At 31.6% G+C, this 18901-nt stretch overlaps 1 protein-coding gene across 2 annotated transcripts in view; it reads left to right on the top strand.

Annotated features, from left to right (window-relative positions):
• The window catches only part of LOC139489586 (receptor-type tyrosine-protein phosphatase T-like), a 50522-nt gene extending 41395 nt beyond the window's left edge, over positions 1 to 9127 (top strand). For both annotated transcript variants that reach the window (XM_071276176.1, XM_071276166.1), the window contains exons 28-32: positions 1152 to 1277; positions 4958 to 5068; positions 5697 to 5848; positions 7386 to 7521; positions 8706 to 9127. In XM_071276176.1, the coding sequence (XP_071132277.1) occupies positions 1152 to 1277; positions 4958 to 5068; positions 5697 to 5848; positions 7386 to 7521; positions 8706 to 8777 (597 nt within the window). In that variant the 3' untranslated portion in view covers positions 8778 to 9127. The remainder of the gene's footprint in view (positions 1 to 1151; positions 1278 to 4957; positions 5069 to 5696; positions 5849 to 7385; positions 7522 to 8705) is intronic.
• Positions 9128 to 18901: the final 9774 nt, after the last annotated feature.

Here is an 18901-nt window from a genome sequence, read left to right as displayed (position 1 = left end):
TATCAACAGAAAAAAACTTAAAGATTAAAAAGAAGTATGTTAAAAAAAAACCTAACAAAATTAGAATTTAAGACTATTTCAACCAACGGAATGAATGGAAATCAACTGTAACATTTTAAACTTAAAATACGGGTAAATAAAAGCTGGAGGTTTGGCTAGCCACAAAACCAGGCTCAACCCACGAATTTTGTTTAAAATGTCCTGTACCAAGTCAGAAAAATGGCCATTGTTATAGTATAGTTCGTTTCTGCGTGTGTTGCATTTTAGTGTTTCTGTTGTGCCTTTGTTCTACTCTTATATTTGGTTTGTTACCCGGATTTGTCTGTTTTTTCTCAGTCGAGTAATGAATTTAGAACAGCGGTATTCTACTGTTGCCTTTATTTAACATTGTATTGCTAGATAAACCTCCTACGTGTATAGCAATTGAGTATAGTTCCCTTATATTGATAAATTTTACTATGAAACCAGTTTCAATTTGTAATTGCATCAATAATTGGGATTTAGCAGCCAAAACAAACATCACATCCATAAAACTGAAAAATTTAAATAAACATATAGACATATCTGACAAAGAGGTCAGCAACAAATGTAGATATTGTAGTTGATTTGAATCTAACAAAATATTCAAAGAAGGGTTATTTCCAATCAAAAAATTTCAGTTTTACTAACTTAAATGTATTTCGTATGTTTAAATATTTATCATGACATTCACACCTATATCACTTAGTAAAATGACGATAGCTATTCCTGGAATATTCGTCAAGTACAATAAAATCAGCACCATACATGTATATGATAGAATTAAAATATTTCGTTTTTCAGATCTGTGCATATTTAAAGTCAAACACGGTATTTTAACATTTTTGACAAAAAGTGTAGGAAAACACAAGATTGTTTATGTGTTCATGTTTGTATTTTTAACCTGCTGGATTTCTTGAATTAATCCAGCAGAATTCTTCTTACGTTTTTCACAAACAGTCTCTGTGCCTATTAAAATATATTAAAAAGATTTATACACATATATATATATAACTGTCATTTTACAAAAACATTTATATTATTATTGTCCAAACTTAAGGTTGATATGGAAAAATAAATTTCTCCGTTTAATAACATTTAGTTGCTGACTGTTGTAATGTTTTACTTTACAGGGATACGAGGAGAAGAGTAAACTTTTAGTTACACAATGTCCTCTAGAGAAAACTGTTGTTGATTTCTGGACAATGGTTTATGATCATCAATCTAACATAGTTGTTTTATTAGAACAGTTAAACATGGTAGGCTAACCTTACTTGACTAGGGAGTATGTTCAGTCATATGCTATTCTATAATTTAAGGATAACTTAGTGAGCATTTTTAAACAATTATTATGTAAGTTTTCCCAGGTCGTTTTTTTACATATGTGTGTCTGGTCACATATCACAAAAGTCACTTTGACAGTAACCAGTAAAGAAAAGATTTATTCAAACATTTGGAAAGATAGATACAGCCCGTAACAGAGAAGTGATCGAATTGATGTTTCTTTACCGTCAAAATTAGCTACGTTATCGACAAACTTAATTGAGTAGTGACCGAACTATTGGTACTTTAACGTTAAAAAGATTGACAATGCTGACAAACTTTCATGTGTCGATAATCAAGTTTAATACCGATAATATTGAAAATAATTCTAATAATATGAAACAAAATATGTCCATGCACCATTTCGATTGGGCGAAAAGTAGTCATTTCTTCAAAGTCAGAACAGAAAAAAAAAAGATTTATGGAAGGACGTCTTGATAGTATTATTTCCTTTACAATTTTCCCAAAACTAAAAGAAATATACTGGTAAACAATTAAAAAGGTGTTTGATAGGAATGAAGTCCTTTATTTTTCGGACTACAATGTGTACCGTATGTGTGATGGATTTGAATTCAATCAATAACTTTGAAATGTGTTCTCATATGTATATACAAAAGGGAGGACTGGTATTTGTCTTTTTTTTTTGACAAAATATTGAGGCAGCAGATTTTTTAAGTCAAAATCAGGGTCAGAATATTGTTTTCTAAAAACTACCAGGCCCCTTCCTCCATGAAAATTAAATGGTCCGTGGCAAAAATCAAAAATTCCCACATGTTCAACTTCAAAATTTGACCAGATTCTATTCTTAACTGTCGGATAATATACTAGGATAACATCGAAAATGTCCTGAACTGGACGATTCTGTACTCATACTTCACGCGTAGTTGGGTACCAGTGTCCTCGTAGTGAACGCACCCGACTACGCGTGCAGTAAAAAGTGTACTCTTACGTCGGATACCGGGCAGTTTCTTTGTTATATCTGTACTTTATCAAATACATGTACATGTTAATATTTACTTAATATTAAATAGGGAAAAATTATTGCTGAAAGCCTGTTCAGGGTTTCTTTCTTGTGTATGATTATATAATTTTTCACATGCCTGAACTCATTGACGATAATGTAAGGTGCTCTATTAGAAAAAAATGGATTTCTAGTTCGGGTTTGAAAAAGAAATTTCGCCTTTTCTTGAGCCTGTTTTGTACATTTAGTTTAACAGATATGATCCAAGGGAAATTTTCACATGGAACCTTCGGTAAATAGGAAAATGAAAAGATATGGGGTAATTTACAGAGAGACCACACTCCATCAATGAGAAAAACGGAGGGAATAAAAAATCTAGAGGTCTCCACAAGGCTTTCAACAAGGGTGGAATCTCGTTCCTTCTGAAAAGCTCTAAATCGCCACAACGTGTACATACGTTTGGTCATCAAGAGATTCTGGTTTCTCTTTTTGACTGTCATAAACATTCAATTCGGATTTGAATTTAATATACCGAAACATTTCCGTACATTAAATCTTAGGACGGTCAGAACATTTTAAGGACGCAACAGATCGAAGTACAATTTTAAGTAGTACATAGATGTGCAATAATTCAGCTTCCTGTACATGTTCATGAAGTTGTTAATTTTGAATGTTGATTTCTTTAAAAAACACAATTTTTTTACAATAAAAAATCTCAAAATGTCTGTTAACAATTAACAATGAAAAAGTTTGACCATGAAAATTCACATATCTAAGAAAAGCAGTCGTTTAATTGATTATAAGAAAGTTTCAGTATATCATGTCAAATTTCTTTAATTTGAGAGTTTTCCTTTAGTTACAAATGTAGCTCCATGTCTGATGGTGAAATCAAAATGAATGTCTCAGAAAGTGGTGAATTAGTTTCCATACATGACAGATGAATCGGGCCAAGCTTAGTAACTTACAGTAAACAGACTACTGTAACATTGACGCACTCGTCGAACTGTTTAAAAGATTTGAGTTTATGACCAAAAATTTATATGCAACTTCATTTATAAATTAATCTGAATTTCACAATAATGAAAGTTATAAAAAAAAATCTATAACCAGCAGATCTATACTTCTATAAAGAAATTATTCTTGTACAAAAGGGTATTTATTATAAAATGGTCCTAACTATAGAATAGATAGTTTACCACAGAAATCTTAAACGGAAGTTTCGACAATTTTTAAACAGAAGAGATTTGAAAATAAATTTAACTTTGAATAAACACTGAAATAATTTTAATACCTCGAAGGTGTAAAGAATAAACCAACAATCTCAATCTTTAAACGTGTCTTCATTGCACTAACCGACGAGTTCATGTTTACAGTAGAAACAGTGGATGTGACTCCAATAAATTCATTATTATCCACTCCTAGTTATTATTATGATTATGATGATGAGTCGATATTAAGAATTGAACGATGGACAATCAATGCGTGAATTTTTCTTGCTACCTGATTGGAAGATATTACGAGACGTGAATAATCAAAGTTTATTGATTGGTTAGGACAATTCAAACCTAGTAAATGTCCTTCAATCCCGTAGAGTATCGGATTTGTCCTCTCTATTTTTAGCAATTAGATTTTGCCTGGTCATTTATCATGCATATTCATGATATTGGTACACAGGCAACTTTTATCTATAAATAGTCGAATCTTCTGGAGTTTCGTAAACAACAACGTTAAACGATATATACTACTTCATAACGTGTGACCTCACGTGTGTGGTAAAATTTGTTGATTGATGCACGTGGCTAGTCTAGTAAATGAATTTATCTACAAAGCGAGAGCACTTTCCATTTTCATCAGCTAAGAGTCGACTAGCCCTTTTTGAAAGGCTAATGCTTGTAGTCATGAATATTTATCGCTTATATTAAATTGATAAAGATTTTATCGAGGTCGCACCAACTGTTTCTACAGCTAAGATAAGTTACATGTAACATGATCTCGTCGATTCGCATGACGAAGCCATTGTATTTGACAGAACACACATTCTAGATTATGTATTTTTGTTTCCGTCAGTTCGAAAGTATCTGATCATTTCAACTCCTTAGTATTTCATAATATGTGTCATGAACAAAGTCATATGTTCGATCATTTGTCGATTAAATAATGATTTCCTCGTAACCTCGTAACAAATGATAGAAATTTCGGAGATCCCGTATTTGATCCTTTACCGTTAAAATGAAAATGCCAATGACAGGGGTTGATTATAAAAAATGTTTTACTGTGTTAAAAAAACTTCGACTTAAACAATGAAAACTTACACGTTGGACATGAAATATTTTGTCGATGAAGAAAATTAAATTATGTCACTTCTGAAATAAGTTTGTCGATAACGTAACTTATTCTGACGGTAAAGAAACGCGAATTCGATCACTACTCTGTTACGGGCTGTATGATATCGTTGATCTTCAATCACATTTAAAAATATTATAAAAGTTATGAAATATCTTTTCTCGATATATATACTACGATATTTCAAATCGACTATTCAGCCTTGTATCTTTCATGAGTTAATACAAAATTTCATCTATATAATAATATAATATTTCTGTGTATTGATAAAAAAAACTAATTGGTTTAAAATTTAAACTGTATATCTGTTAGAACGCTCCTTTGTGGTTAGAACAACAAGAAGTTCTGGAGTTTGAACAATTCAGTATTGTGCAAGAAAACGCATCCAGTCCAGATGAGCTGCAGCTTACGTTGACGCATGAGGTGAATATGAATTTACATATAGTTATACGAAGGTTCACAATAACATGAAATGATAATAACAAAAATGATAAATGCATAAAAAGCGAAAAGAGTTTTAAAAATGCTGGTCATAATAGGATTGTCTGCATTGCGGTTGTCGTACAATCAAAACGCCATATATTTTTTAACAATCCGTGGTGAAACACATGCATTTGGTTATTTGATGCACCCACATTGGTTGGTTATTTTTTACAAAAACTAATCACTTTATAGCAAAATAAGATGAATCTTTTGTAGACGAAACGCCCGTCTAGCGTTAATATAAAAATTCAATTCTGGTATCTATGATGAGTTGATATACACAAAATTTCATGTAGAGGAAGCTTTACTGACTGTCCCCCTTAATCCGCATCTGAAATCACTTCGAAAAATTTCTGTTCCTAGTTATTAATATGACAGTTGAGTTTTTCACTCGTTTCGTTGATAATTACTGTTTAAAGTTTTCTTTTTGTATGGACCTTCCTTGTTTTGTTTGAATTTGCCTTGGAGTTAGTATTTCTGTTATACGTTTTACTAATATGATAATTTGTTTTGATAAGAAATCGATGTTTTAAGAAGACCTCGCTACTTGTTATTGTATTTTCTTCAGAATCAAGGTGAGAGGAAAATAACTGTTTTTACACTAAACGAATTAAATGGAACAAGTGATACTATGCTCCCTTCAAACATTATACTAGATCTTCTGAAAAATGTAAACGATTGCTGGGAAAAAAACAAAGGACCTATTACTGTTGTTTGCAGGTTCGTACACAAAATTTCAGCGATAAACTGTGTATATCTTTGTTGTTAAGTTTTAATGTAACTATTGTCTTTTTGATAACATTGAGAGATAGAAGTGTCTAATAAAAATGGGATGTCTCAGTATTCGTTAGTTTGTCACATAGTTGAAATGTCACCTCTTATAAATAATAAAGATAATATTTTGAAACTGACGTACTCTGAACGGTATAATACACTATTCTTTTTTTTTTTTTTTGCAGTCTTTAAATTTAAAGTCAAGACTTGTTTCGAAATGTAGGATTTTTTGGAACTATATTGATTTATTTATTTACAATATATCACCTATGATATGTTGTGTAACATATTTTCAAGTTTATATTAATGACAACAAGGCAAATTTTAGTCTTGAAGAGCTATCTTGATCTAAACAACAATTAAAAGGTAAAATCACAAAAAGACTGAACTTTAAGGAAAATCTAATAGGAAAGTCCATAATCACATGGCAAAATCAAAGAACAAAACACATAACAAACAAATTGACAAGAACTGCCATATTCCTGACTTGGTACAGGCATTTTCAAAATGTAGACAATGGTGGATTAACTGACTTAATATGGCAATGTTATCACGTGTTACGTCTACGATATGAAAGTGTGTAACTAGGGACTTTCCGTTTTGAATTTTCCTCGGAGTTCAGTATTTTTGTGATTTTACATTTTTATTAAGTACATCGAGTTCTGTGTGCATGGTTCGGCTATTGAGCAGCAAGTAACTTACATATGTGTCTAACCTATATCACTACATAAAGAGATCAATTATGGTGTCAAACAGTATTGAAATAATAGCAGTAATGACTTAAATACTTCGTATGACATACTGGTTCAAATTTTAAGTCTGAAATCAATGATGACTTTTTTGTTAACCTATGACAACATATGTCTCTCTATTGGCTCACATTCATATAAAATACAAATAAGAAGATATGATATAAGTGCCAATGAGACAACTCTCAGACTAAATCACAATGTGTAAAAAGTAAAAAATTGTAGGTCTACACTGTGTCACCATGAATACAAGTTAAAAAGTGCCCAGTTCAATTCTAACAGGAAAAATTACCAGAATTAAAATGTGTAAACCAGTGACAATATTTATTTTTGAAACAAACTTTCCACTGACGCTCGAATAAGAAACGGTAAAAGGCCAACAAGTTCGTAGTGGGTGATCTTTAAATTCCGAAAGGTTTTTTTTTCCAAAAAAGCTGATATGGATATTTAGTCTCTTAAATCTGCAAGCTTTGCTTAAACATGTCTTGATGGAAATCGTTAAAATAATTGAAAAAGAATTTAGCTTGACTCGTTCTATTATTATGAGTTTTAATGGCTTCAAAATGGAATATTGGTTGTTTCGTTAGAAATAAAAAGGACATTCATACAAATACTGATATTGTTTTGATTTAATAAACATCCGGTAGTCTAAGAAGTTGATCAGTGTTTACAAGTTCTTTTTACTTTATTGGTTTTTACTATAGTTGCATTGAAACACCACCTTAATATTTCAGCGATGGCTGTAGTAAAAGTGGGATATTTCTTGCTCTACGCCTTATCTTAGAACAATTAGCAATAGATGATGAGATTGATGTTTTTCAAGTGGTTAGAACAATACAAGTTAGACGACCAGAATTTCTAATGAATTTTGCAAGTTTTCAATAGATAACTTTTATGTTAGTGTATCTTAAATGCGAAATGTTTAGAAAGTAAGAGTTTCGCATTCAATTATTTAGATATTTGCCTTTGTTCAGATAAATTGTGTTTGTAGATGTAAGCTTTTTTTCCTACAGCCAATCTTCTCATTATTTTATATTTATTTATTTTGTAATTCTTTGAAATTACAAAAATTAGATAACGTTGAAGAACAGTTAGTTGCAGATCTTTTGTTCAGGGATTTGTAAATAGATGACGATCCAAGATGACTTTGAATAGTCTTTTAATTTAACTTTAATCTAACAAGATCTTATAAAATATGTGGCAGTAAATTATAAATGAAAGCCTTTAGAAATGACGAGATATCAAGAGATGCGTTTTGCCTCTCCGTGTCCAATTATCGTATTATGGAAATCATATTTGTTGTGATACGTTTTATAGTTGTACATCTATAAATAACCACATGCTTACTAAGGACAACAACACAGAAATAACTCAAAGTTTTTATACAAATGTAAAAAGCATGTTTTACAATGCATAGTTTTATAAAACTAAAGCGGTTTACTTTACGGCTACTATGAAGTCATTTATATTTGACAAATTTCGTGGACTTCGTGTGCAAAGCAGAATCACGAATTTAAATGTCTAACGAATTACAAATTTTCTTAAGGAATGAGTGCAGACTTTGCCAAAACCACGAAATTTAATATCCACAAACATTTAAGTTTTCTTTAAACAACAAAAATTGGTATCCACGAAAATAGATCTACAATAATTCCAAAATTGTAATGTTGTTTATGTTTTTGTTGGAAGGGTGATGTACGAAAAGATAAAAGACGTCTCATGCCAAAATATATTTTCAGTGCAAATGGTAGACAAAACTAATAAGCAATAAATATATTGTATCTGTTATATCTTTTTGGAATTTTGGATCCTCAATGCTCTTCAACTTTGTACTTGTTTGGCTTTATAAGTATTTTGATATGAGCGTCACCGATGAGTCTTATGAAGACGAAACGCGCGTCTGGCGTACTAAATTATAATCCTGGTACCTTTGATAACTAATTATATTTGGAAATACAAACTTGTTCATGATCGATTTGAGTCATGTTATAAAAATGTTGCTTACACCTTATATCAATTATGAAAGATTTCTCAAATATTTTCTATTTTCACAGGATCAGTATGAATATTGCTACACGTGTATCAAGGACCATATAGAAAACGACTCGTTGTATGCAAATGTGTAATTATGGCAGCCTCACAGTGATATAGACAATAAAAAAAACAATTGATTAAGACATGTTTTTCTTCCTGTTTATAGGAATTTAGAATAAGACACTTAAAAAAATCAAATAGCAATTACCATAACAATGTTTATTTGACATGTAAAAGTGAATGGGTCATGAATCATACACAATATGTATATATTTGAAGAAAAATAGGTTTGATATCAGAACAGATTATAAATATCAAAAGACATTTTTTATCATTGAAGATGAAGTTCAGTAGTATATATAGTCACTGACAAAAGACAAAATATCATTGAAATTATTTTAAACAAGAATTGTAAGTTTTTTTATCCTGACTGCTGGTTTTAATGCTCATAAAACCTATGAAAATTTGTTTATCATTAATTTTATGTTGATATGTTTCTCAATGCATATTTTGATTAGCTGTGGTTTTTACTGAATTTTATTTTTAATACCTGTGATATTTAACATTTTATGAATGCTTAAAGCCCCAGTCCCACTAGACCACGATCGCACCACGCTTACCACGATCTGAAATAAATAAATATCGTGGGGAGGTCGCGGTATGAGCGGCATGAAAATGTAAATTTTCGTTGCTTTCACGATGCTACTACGTCCTCATTACGCTTCTACAACGATCCCGCTACGATTATACCACGTACTCACAGCGCTTATTCTACGACCTCACTACGCTGATCAAGATCTGTCTACGCTCATCACGTTCTCACTACGACCGTACCACGAGTTATCCGATTGCAACACGATCTTACCACGCTTCTTCTGCGATTAAAGCACGTTCTTACCACGATTATACCGCGATCTATTCTACGCTTTCAGCAATAACGTCAACATCGTGTTACATATGAATACAGTTCCATTCCTTCTATTACTGATTAATACGTTTTCTCGAAAACCATAGTCATGCCACCAAAGCCTACTAGAACACGTGGGCGTGGTGGTAGGGTTTGATGTAGAGGCAGAGGAAGCTCTGATAGTAACGAATCTTGATCAAGTAGTAATGTCGGACCGACCAATCCGACGTAAATTAAAACCTATTGCTGGTCTATAAAGCTGAATTGACGATATTTTAGTGAACGATAGCAGAGATGACACAGATGTGTCAATAGATATAGGAAGATGTGGTATGAGTGCCAATGAGACAACTCTCCATCGCCAAGTAACTATTTTTAAAAGTAAACCATTTAAGGCCAAGGAACAGCCTTCAACACGGAGCGTTATCTCACACCGAACAGCAAGCGATAAAGGGTCTCCAAAATTACTAGTGTAAAACCATATAAACTAGAAAATCAACGGATTAATCTATATGAAAACGAGAAGCATGGTTGAGCCGTAAGACAAAATGAACAAGAATTCCCAATTACATTTGTACATACAGACAAACAAAACCTTGAGATATTTTATATATTTAATGTGAAAATGACAATGAGAATGATGATCGTAGTATGAACGTTGTCAGGTCGTAAGAAGAGCGTGATGAGGACGACAAGGGCGTGCTAGAATCGTACTATGGTCGTGAATAGCGTGGTATAGTCGTAGTGGAATCGTAGTTGGGTCGCAGTGAGAACGTGATGGTCGTAGTGAGGTCGCAATAACGTCGCAATGAGATCGTAGCGCAGTTTCTCCGAATAAAATCACGCTTTCGCTACGCTCTCGCTACGATGGTACAGCGACCTTTGCGATCTTACTACGATCTTAGTGCGCTCTCACTACGCTTCTACTACGATCTGATTTCGCCACGACCGCACCACGATTGTTTTGAACATGTTCAAAGTTAGCCACGCTCATCACGATCTTGAAGACCTCACTACGACCGTGATACGACCTTACTGCGATCTACACGATCGTACTACGATCATCAAAAGTTGCATTTTTTTCACAGATCTTAGTGCGATCGTGGCCTAGTGGGACTGGGGTATTATATGTATAAGGTTCAAAATAATATATTCAATTATGAACATGGGATGCATATACATTCCAAATGTAATAGTATAAATAAAGCAAGCGTAAATAGGGTATAGCATATATAAACATGAAATTCTCTTTGTTAAAAGTATTTAAGTTCAGGATAAATCTTTGAAATGAACACAACTACACTTAGATTCGAAAAGTTTGTTATTCAGACATTACAAGGACACGTCCGAATTATTTATCATTTATGAAGATTATGATGGATGGCGATCTCCATTCTTGTCTACTGAATTTTGCTTTAAATCCTGAATACTTAGTGTTTAGCAGCCACTTTTTTTTATTTAAGAAATAATTCATGGGGGCTTGAATATATCGTGATTTTACCACGGGTTGGCCCTTTATGACAAATATTTTACCCCTGAGCGATAGCGAGGGGTAAAATATCGGCATAAAGGGACAACCCGTGGTAAAATCTAGATATATTCAAGCCCCCATGAATTATTTCGATTCTGATAGGACACATACGGCAATTCTTTTGGATCGAAGCGCTCTAGGTGTAGGCAAATATTTGCAGTTCCCATAAATAAACGCACTAATAAACTAGCGTAAAAGAACGGAGCAAACTGCATTAGTGACATGCTTAAACTGTTTAAAATAATGTATTTAAACAGTTTTGGATGAATTTGAATGATAATTTATTTATATGTCTTATATGATGTACAATAAAGGGCTTTTGCCAAATTTTAGCATCATTTGTGTATGTTTCCTTGTGATGATTTTCGGATTCACAAGCGTGTATTTTCCCGTAAAATGCTTACATTCTAACGTCATTGTTCTATGACGTCGGGTATCTCATTCATAAAAAAGCATATGACGTGGGAGTACAATCGGAACAGCACTGGCAATATATTCATATTTTACCACGGGTGTGTACTCAAAGCGTTTGAAGGACGTCATGTTAGAATTTCAATTACACAACTGTTGATAAAACTTATGACCTCTCACACACGAGATGTTCTCGAAAATACAATCCGCCGTGGCCATATTTTTGATATTCTTCAAAGGTTACACTTTGTTATTTTTCTCGAATTCATTTGTCAATATGAAAATAAAATGTCTTATGTTTATTATGGTGGTATCTCAAGGAAAACCAAATGGACAAATATTTGCGATAATGATGACAGAGAGTGCTTGTTTTGAAGAAGAGGGAAGAAAAATCATCAAATATATAAAAAGCAATATCTAAACAATACATTCCTGATGAGGATCCAAATGCTTCATATTTTAATTTTAATTTTTTTTATCACAATGCAATTCATGATTAACATGTGATTTTGAAATGAACATTAACCGTTTTATTTGACAAAGTTATATTATTCTACTCATTACTATTATTATTATTCAAATCGTTGTTATAATTAATGTTACTTTCATAATTTTTCTTTTCTATTTGTTTTTTGTTTTTTTATTGAATGTGACATTAAAGTTAATAAAAATGTATTGTACAGTGTTGAACAGTCTTGAACATATTTTTAATCGTTTCCTATTCGAAGCATCCTATGGAAAATAATTCTTATAACTTTTATCGAATTGGTTTGAACAAAATATATAAAACTTGGCCTTGATGTGCAAAATATTTTCTTCTTTTTGATGAAGTTCTAATCAGAACGACGAATTACATGTAATAAAACAAGCAAATGTAAACATTTTTAACGTCAAATCGGCTTGTAACCATGAACTCAATACCAAAGTTAATAGCCATGTATATCAGATAAAAAAAATATAAGTGTGTTGATGGATTTTCTTACAAAACACTTAAATTTGAATATATAAGGGTAGAAAACTCCTTAAGATGTTATCATATCTATATTGTGTGAAACAAAATCAACATTTCAGTAACAAAAGTTGCGGAAAAAAATGAATAATCTAAACAAAATCAATATATGTTTTCAAGGGAAGGTTGAAAAACTTAGTATTGTTTTACTTCCTTCAAGGAAGATCTGCTAGTGCATTTTTAACCTTTAAAATTATATTTCTAATTTTACTTATTTTTTTGTGTTGTTGTTAGTAATTTACACCATTTAATTACATTTACCCTGTTACAATAACATGACTCCAAAAACAGTTATATTGAGTCGTCTAAAATTCAAAAACTTGTCAATTTATTCTTGACATTGACATATTCGTCTATCTAAAACTATCAACCTACCTGTTTCAATTGGTTATCTATGATCAACAAAAATTGACAACGTCTTATTCAACATTATCAAAATAAAAATGAAAATTTTGCGATAAACGTCATTAAAATAAATCATTATTTTCGTTTTACTAGGAAAGATAATTAATCTAATATTTATCAACAGCAAGTTTATTTTATTATTATTCATTTCATGTATATTTTTATTTGACATTTCCTTTCATGGAAAAGGAACATGCGAATTATTTGATTCCGGTTTCTAAAAAAAAAGATGAATAAAATGTTCAAAATTGAAACATCCAGTACCGTCTCCGACAGCTTGATATTCATTAAGACATAAATTTTGAAATTCTACCATTTGTATTTTCAAACTCATATAGACCTTTGTTTTAATATTCAAGTACCTTGTTGGTCTTAATAGACCAACAACGGTTATATCTAGCTTGTCAACACTAAGATTGTGAAGTCGAACTCCGCTCGTAACAGTGTGTTCGACTTCGATCTATATTACATGTAAGTTCGATTGTCTTTGCTCCTACCGAAGCTCGGATTGTTCTCTCCGGATCCATCATGGTTCTCCTACCCCTTTTCCCCCAAAAAAGTAACGAAACTGTAACGAAGATATATTATGCTTGCTGTTTTTTTCCTATATTTTCCCATTATGGACATTCTTAAAATGTCATGTACCAAGTCAGGAATATTTCAATTGTTATCAAACAGTCCGTTTCTATGTATGTTGGTGTTTGTTTTTGTTGAACTTCAGGTTTCTGTTGTTCCATTGTTTTTCTGTTACATTGTATGTGTTTCCTTCGGTTTTATTTCGTTACCCGGATTTGTTTTCTCTCAATCGATTTATTACTTTTGAACAGGGGTAAACTGCTGTTATCGAAAGGGGAGGAGTGTCAAATTAATCATCCCATTATAAATCTTAGTAAATAGAACCTCTGCTTAAAGACTTACTCCGTGTCAATAAGTTTGGGGAATAACTGTAAACAAATAGATTTAGAAGAGAAGGTAATTATTTTTCATTAAATAAAAAATTAAATCTTCATAAGGTTAGCATGCAATATATGCGTGACTTATATAGGTTTAAATCTTGTTGATTTCAAATCTACACTGCTTAGAAAATCTATAAAAATAAGATTTGTCTGCAAATGTTTTTTCGAGTGAAACTCAAAAACAAGGTACGCCGTCTTTCCCTTTGTAATGGTTATCATTTGTCCAGTTTGAAGCCAAAATCAGTATAGATTGTAAAGTCGTTATTTTTATTGATAGATTACGAACTTATCTTTCCTTAATTCACCCGTTTAGTATAACAAAAATATTAAATGTATGTGTTCACACGTTTTGTAGACAGACAGACAGACCAGACAAATACTTAATTAAATTCTTACCACTTGTAAGATTTAAAATATGCAGCCCTAGTTATTCAATTGAATTATTACAATGTTTAAAATTTCCTGTTGTCTCACAACACGGTTAAAATGAGATCAGGTAAGTTGAATTGAAAATATTAACTATCAGTTATTCTGTTGTACTCTCAAAATCAAAGGTAAGTCATACAGATTAAAATGTTCAAAGAACAGTTAAATGTATTCCTACAACTAATATTGGTAATTTTTAAAGTTTGAATGCATTTCTATACAGACAAGTATATGTTTACATAAAGGTCGTCCTGTACAATAAGAGACAAAACTGATTTGTAAACATGTAGCAAAAAGAAACCCTTTTTGTTCATCGCAACAGTCGCATTAAAAATAGCATTCGTTATTTGCTACAAATTGTCTGATGTCAGAAGATATCTTCACAGATGGATTTCGGTGGTAGTATATAGACAGAAAAAAAAACTAAAAAATTCTTAAATCCATTCTTGATCTCACAAAACGTGTATGAGTCATGTACTATTTTAAAATTGGTTAAATTTCGGAACAAAATATAAGAATATAAATACTGTACATATGTCGTGTTATTTAAAACCTGTAACAGTTTGTACATAATTAAAATTAAAATTATAAGTTGTACAATGTTTTGGTACAATAGTACAAAATGACAACATATATAATTTTTGGTGAGACATTTCCTGCAAGGACAAAATATATAAATATAACAACTGGTGATATATATTGTAATGTCCTGTAATATCAAACTTGTTACAAACACTTTTTGTACAAATTACAACTGCTACAAAGTTAAAATACAAATCATAAGTTGTTCAATTTTTTTTGTACAGTTGTACAAAATGATAACTTGTTCACATAACATATATAATTATTGGTTTGAGCATATCCTTTAGGAACAAAATATATGAAATAAATACTGGTCTTAAAAAGCGTAAATTCTTAATATTTAAAACCTGTTATTTGGTGGATTTTCTTCTTTTTTTTTTTTTGATTTTTTTCGTATTCAGTTGCAAAATATATCCATATCATGCCTTGTCCTTTAAGTTTAGAAAGCATTCATACAAAACAAATATAGCAGCAATTTATGAGGAACTGTTTATCATTGAATATATTTTCACCTCGAACGTCATTTTTCTGACGTCGAAATTTAATGCCATACGGCTTTAATATCGACGCAGTCAAATATATATTTAAAATAAGCTTTAAGGAAATTTAACATTCAGTTATCAGTTGTAAAGTTATTGCTTTTGAGTTCTTGCTCAGATAGAAATATTTTCTGATTTTAATCCTAGTATTTATGATGCGTTTATTAGTTATTTTTGCCTTGAAAATATATAAAAAAAAATATCCGCAAGCTTTTTCAGGACTTTTGAAAAGAAATGATATATTTACTATTTAGCGAAATCAAAGTTACTAAAAAGTTGTAATTACTTGAAACATTATGACATTCCTATCTTTCGTGATTTCCTTACACTGTTTAGTTGCCATATGATACGTCTTTACGATATCTTTGTGAAAATGTATGATTATATTTCAACGTATGAATAACGAATCCAAAAAACAATTGTCTGCAAAGATGTTTCACGAATCATAAGGGAAACTATGCCTAATTCTAAGAGGTCATAACGCTGTAGAATAAAATGGTTCCATTCATTGTCATTTCTATGTTTAGAACTATATCAAGTATATATCTGATATAAAAAAGGCTTAGTCTTTGATACCCGTTTCATGTATAGGAATGCTTAGAAAGAGGGAACCAAAAAGACAGAATTTAAAAAAACAATTCTCGGTTCTCTAGATTGCGTTATTCTCGATGAGATATTTATATAGATGATATCAAGTATTATTATGTCTGTTTAGTTCACGCATCATTGTAAATATAACGGAATTTGATGAGACTGTCGTATAAAGTGAGAGGTTAAGCGCTATTAAACTAGATTTAATCGACAATTTTCTACATTTAAAAATGCCTGTACCATGTCAGGAATATGACAGTTGTTGTCCATTCGTTTTTGATGTGTTTTGTCATTTGATTTTGACATATGATTAGGGACTTTCCGATCTGATTTTCGTCTGAGTTCAGTATTTGTGATTTTACTTTTCACACTACATTCATGCTGTGTTATGATAGTTGTCTAAAACTAAACATTGAAACATTTAATCTCGTTTAAAGGAATTATATAACATACAAGGAAGAACTGTAAATATAAATTCAGTACAAACAATAAACTATTGACTTTATCATATCATTCAGTATAGTTTACTTCCTAGTTCATTTTTATCCAAAAGAACTGTTGTTTATTCAAACAATCAACTTATTCATAACTTTGAAGATGATATTAGTTCAGACTGTCGGATAATTCAAACGCTGATATGTTGATATTTCTAGTAATCCAAACGACCATTCTGTTGGCCCAGTGTAAGTAAATGTTTTGTAACACTCAAAATATGTCGACTCATGTTAACCATACATTGTACTTATTATTTTATTTTTCTCTATGTACACTGAAGTTTGTTTTTTTGTAGACATCGTTACCTTATGTTTTCATTGGAATCTAAAATGTTTTCTTTTAAAATTTTGATATTAACCCTAATTGTGTATACAACTTGGAAGTTTCAATTCAAACTACGACACCAACCGAACAATGAATCTATTCTACAAAGAAACTCAAAAATATGCCTAAATTATTTTGTATTAAAAATTCAAAACAATGACTCCAATGTGTCATTAATTTGGTACTTCTGTCTAAACTTGAGTAATTTAAGATTCGATATAATAAACCACATGCCAAACAACTATCAAATTCGTAAGATGGTCCGAGACAACAATTGTCGTCCATTGATTTTCGTTGTTCACAAATATAGTCCCTAGTGTTGACAGTGGGTAACTTGCCATTAGTTTTTATACCCCTTCCAAATTTATTTCTCCATGTTTAATGCCTCAAATTGCAAGGAGGGGGGTGAAATTATACTGTAAAAAAATTTGGGTCATGAATTTTAAAGGAAAGAAGTGATTTGGTCCAGCTGAAAAGGGTTTAAAAGTAGCACTTCGGAAGCTGTCAAAAGATTTCAAGACGCCCTAAACATAAAATTGTCCATATTTTGAGTTAGAGCCGATGAAGTTTTCTATAATTTTGATATAATTTGTCCCAAAAGTAGTACAACACACTGTCAAAGTTTCTTTGAGAAAGCGCAGGTGGGATTTTTTTTATGCGGCCTTCACCAAGGAGAAATACCTATACCGTACAGTCAGCTATAAAAGGTCCTACAATGAAATATACAAAACAATTCAAATGAGAAATCTTACTGCCTAATCTATAACAAAACAAAACCCATCATTAATGAACAGTGTTCTTATATAAATCACGCGGACCTTAAAGTGCGCACTGTTGCCACAACTGTTAAAAAAGTAGATCTCATAACAACCAAGGATAAAGAGAATCTGAGATGATTTTTTAATTAAGTTTTTTCGTTAATGTATTGTTCAAACGGGTAGATAATGATCGCTTTTAATCAATCAGAAAATTGTAAAAAAGCAAACCATTATAGATAACAGTACGGCTTTCAACACGGAGCATTGGCTAACACCGATCAGCAAGTTACTAGGTCCCCGAAATAAATAGTGTTGAACAATGCAAACAGTAAACCTGTCTAATCTTTGAAAAAAAGACAAACGAGAAAAACTTATGAACTTCATCAAAATTTGACAACCGCTGAACAACAGGTTCCTGAATTAATAGAACAGATTCAAACGAATGCAGCGGGGTTAAATTTTTTAAAATGTTCCTACCTTTACGCTTACGTGAATAGACAGAATGCAACATAGAAAGACACACTATAAACTATTAATTGCGCGGGCTTAACTCAATAAAAACGAAATACACGAATTGGTTGACCATTATGGAATAACGGTTTCACAGATGATATCGGATATCTTCCTTATGTCGTAACTACAATTCCCTTTCCCTTTTCACGAATGTGACCTACCGAACTAGACTATTTACCAGATTTTTAATAACATAAGCAACACGTCGGGTGCAAAATGTGTAGCAGGATCTGCGTACCCTTCCGGGGCACCTGAGATCACCCCAAGTTTTTGGCTGGGTTCGTGTTGCTTAATCTTTAGTTTTCTATGTTGTGTCTTTTGTATTATTATTTGTCTGTTTGTCTTTTTATTCTTAACCATGGCGTTGTCAGTTTAGAATCATATTCAAAACAGTGTAGCTGTGGCCATTGATTGACGACCTTAAATTATCCCATTGACTGGGGCAGATTATGTGAATGTTTGTCTGTAACGACCGCTGCTCACTATGCACTTGTTAAGGACACTTAAACTGTGGGGTCACAAAAGGTTCTTAACACCTAAATAAAGTAATTAGAAAAACTGATCAGGAATAACACGATGTTTTGATTTGTATCAATAATATAAATCAAAACATAAAGTTATTCCTGATTAATTTTTTAAATTATTTTTAATATTAAAGGCGTTAAGAACCTTTGGTGACCCCACAATTTAAATTCTATAATAAGTAAGTAGTGAACAGTGGTCGTTACAGACAAACGTTCACATAATATGCCCCAGTTACTGGGATAAT

This window comes from Mytilus edulis, chromosome 1 (genome assembly GCF_963676685.1).
Source record: "Mytilus edulis chromosome 1, xbMytEdul2.2, whole genome shotgun sequence".
Taxonomy (NCBI): Eukaryota; Metazoa; Mollusca; class Bivalvia; order Mytilida; family Mytilidae; genus Mytilus; species Mytilus edulis.
Note: the sequence above shows the minus strand (reverse complement) of the source record. Positions and strands in the feature narration are given on the sequence as shown.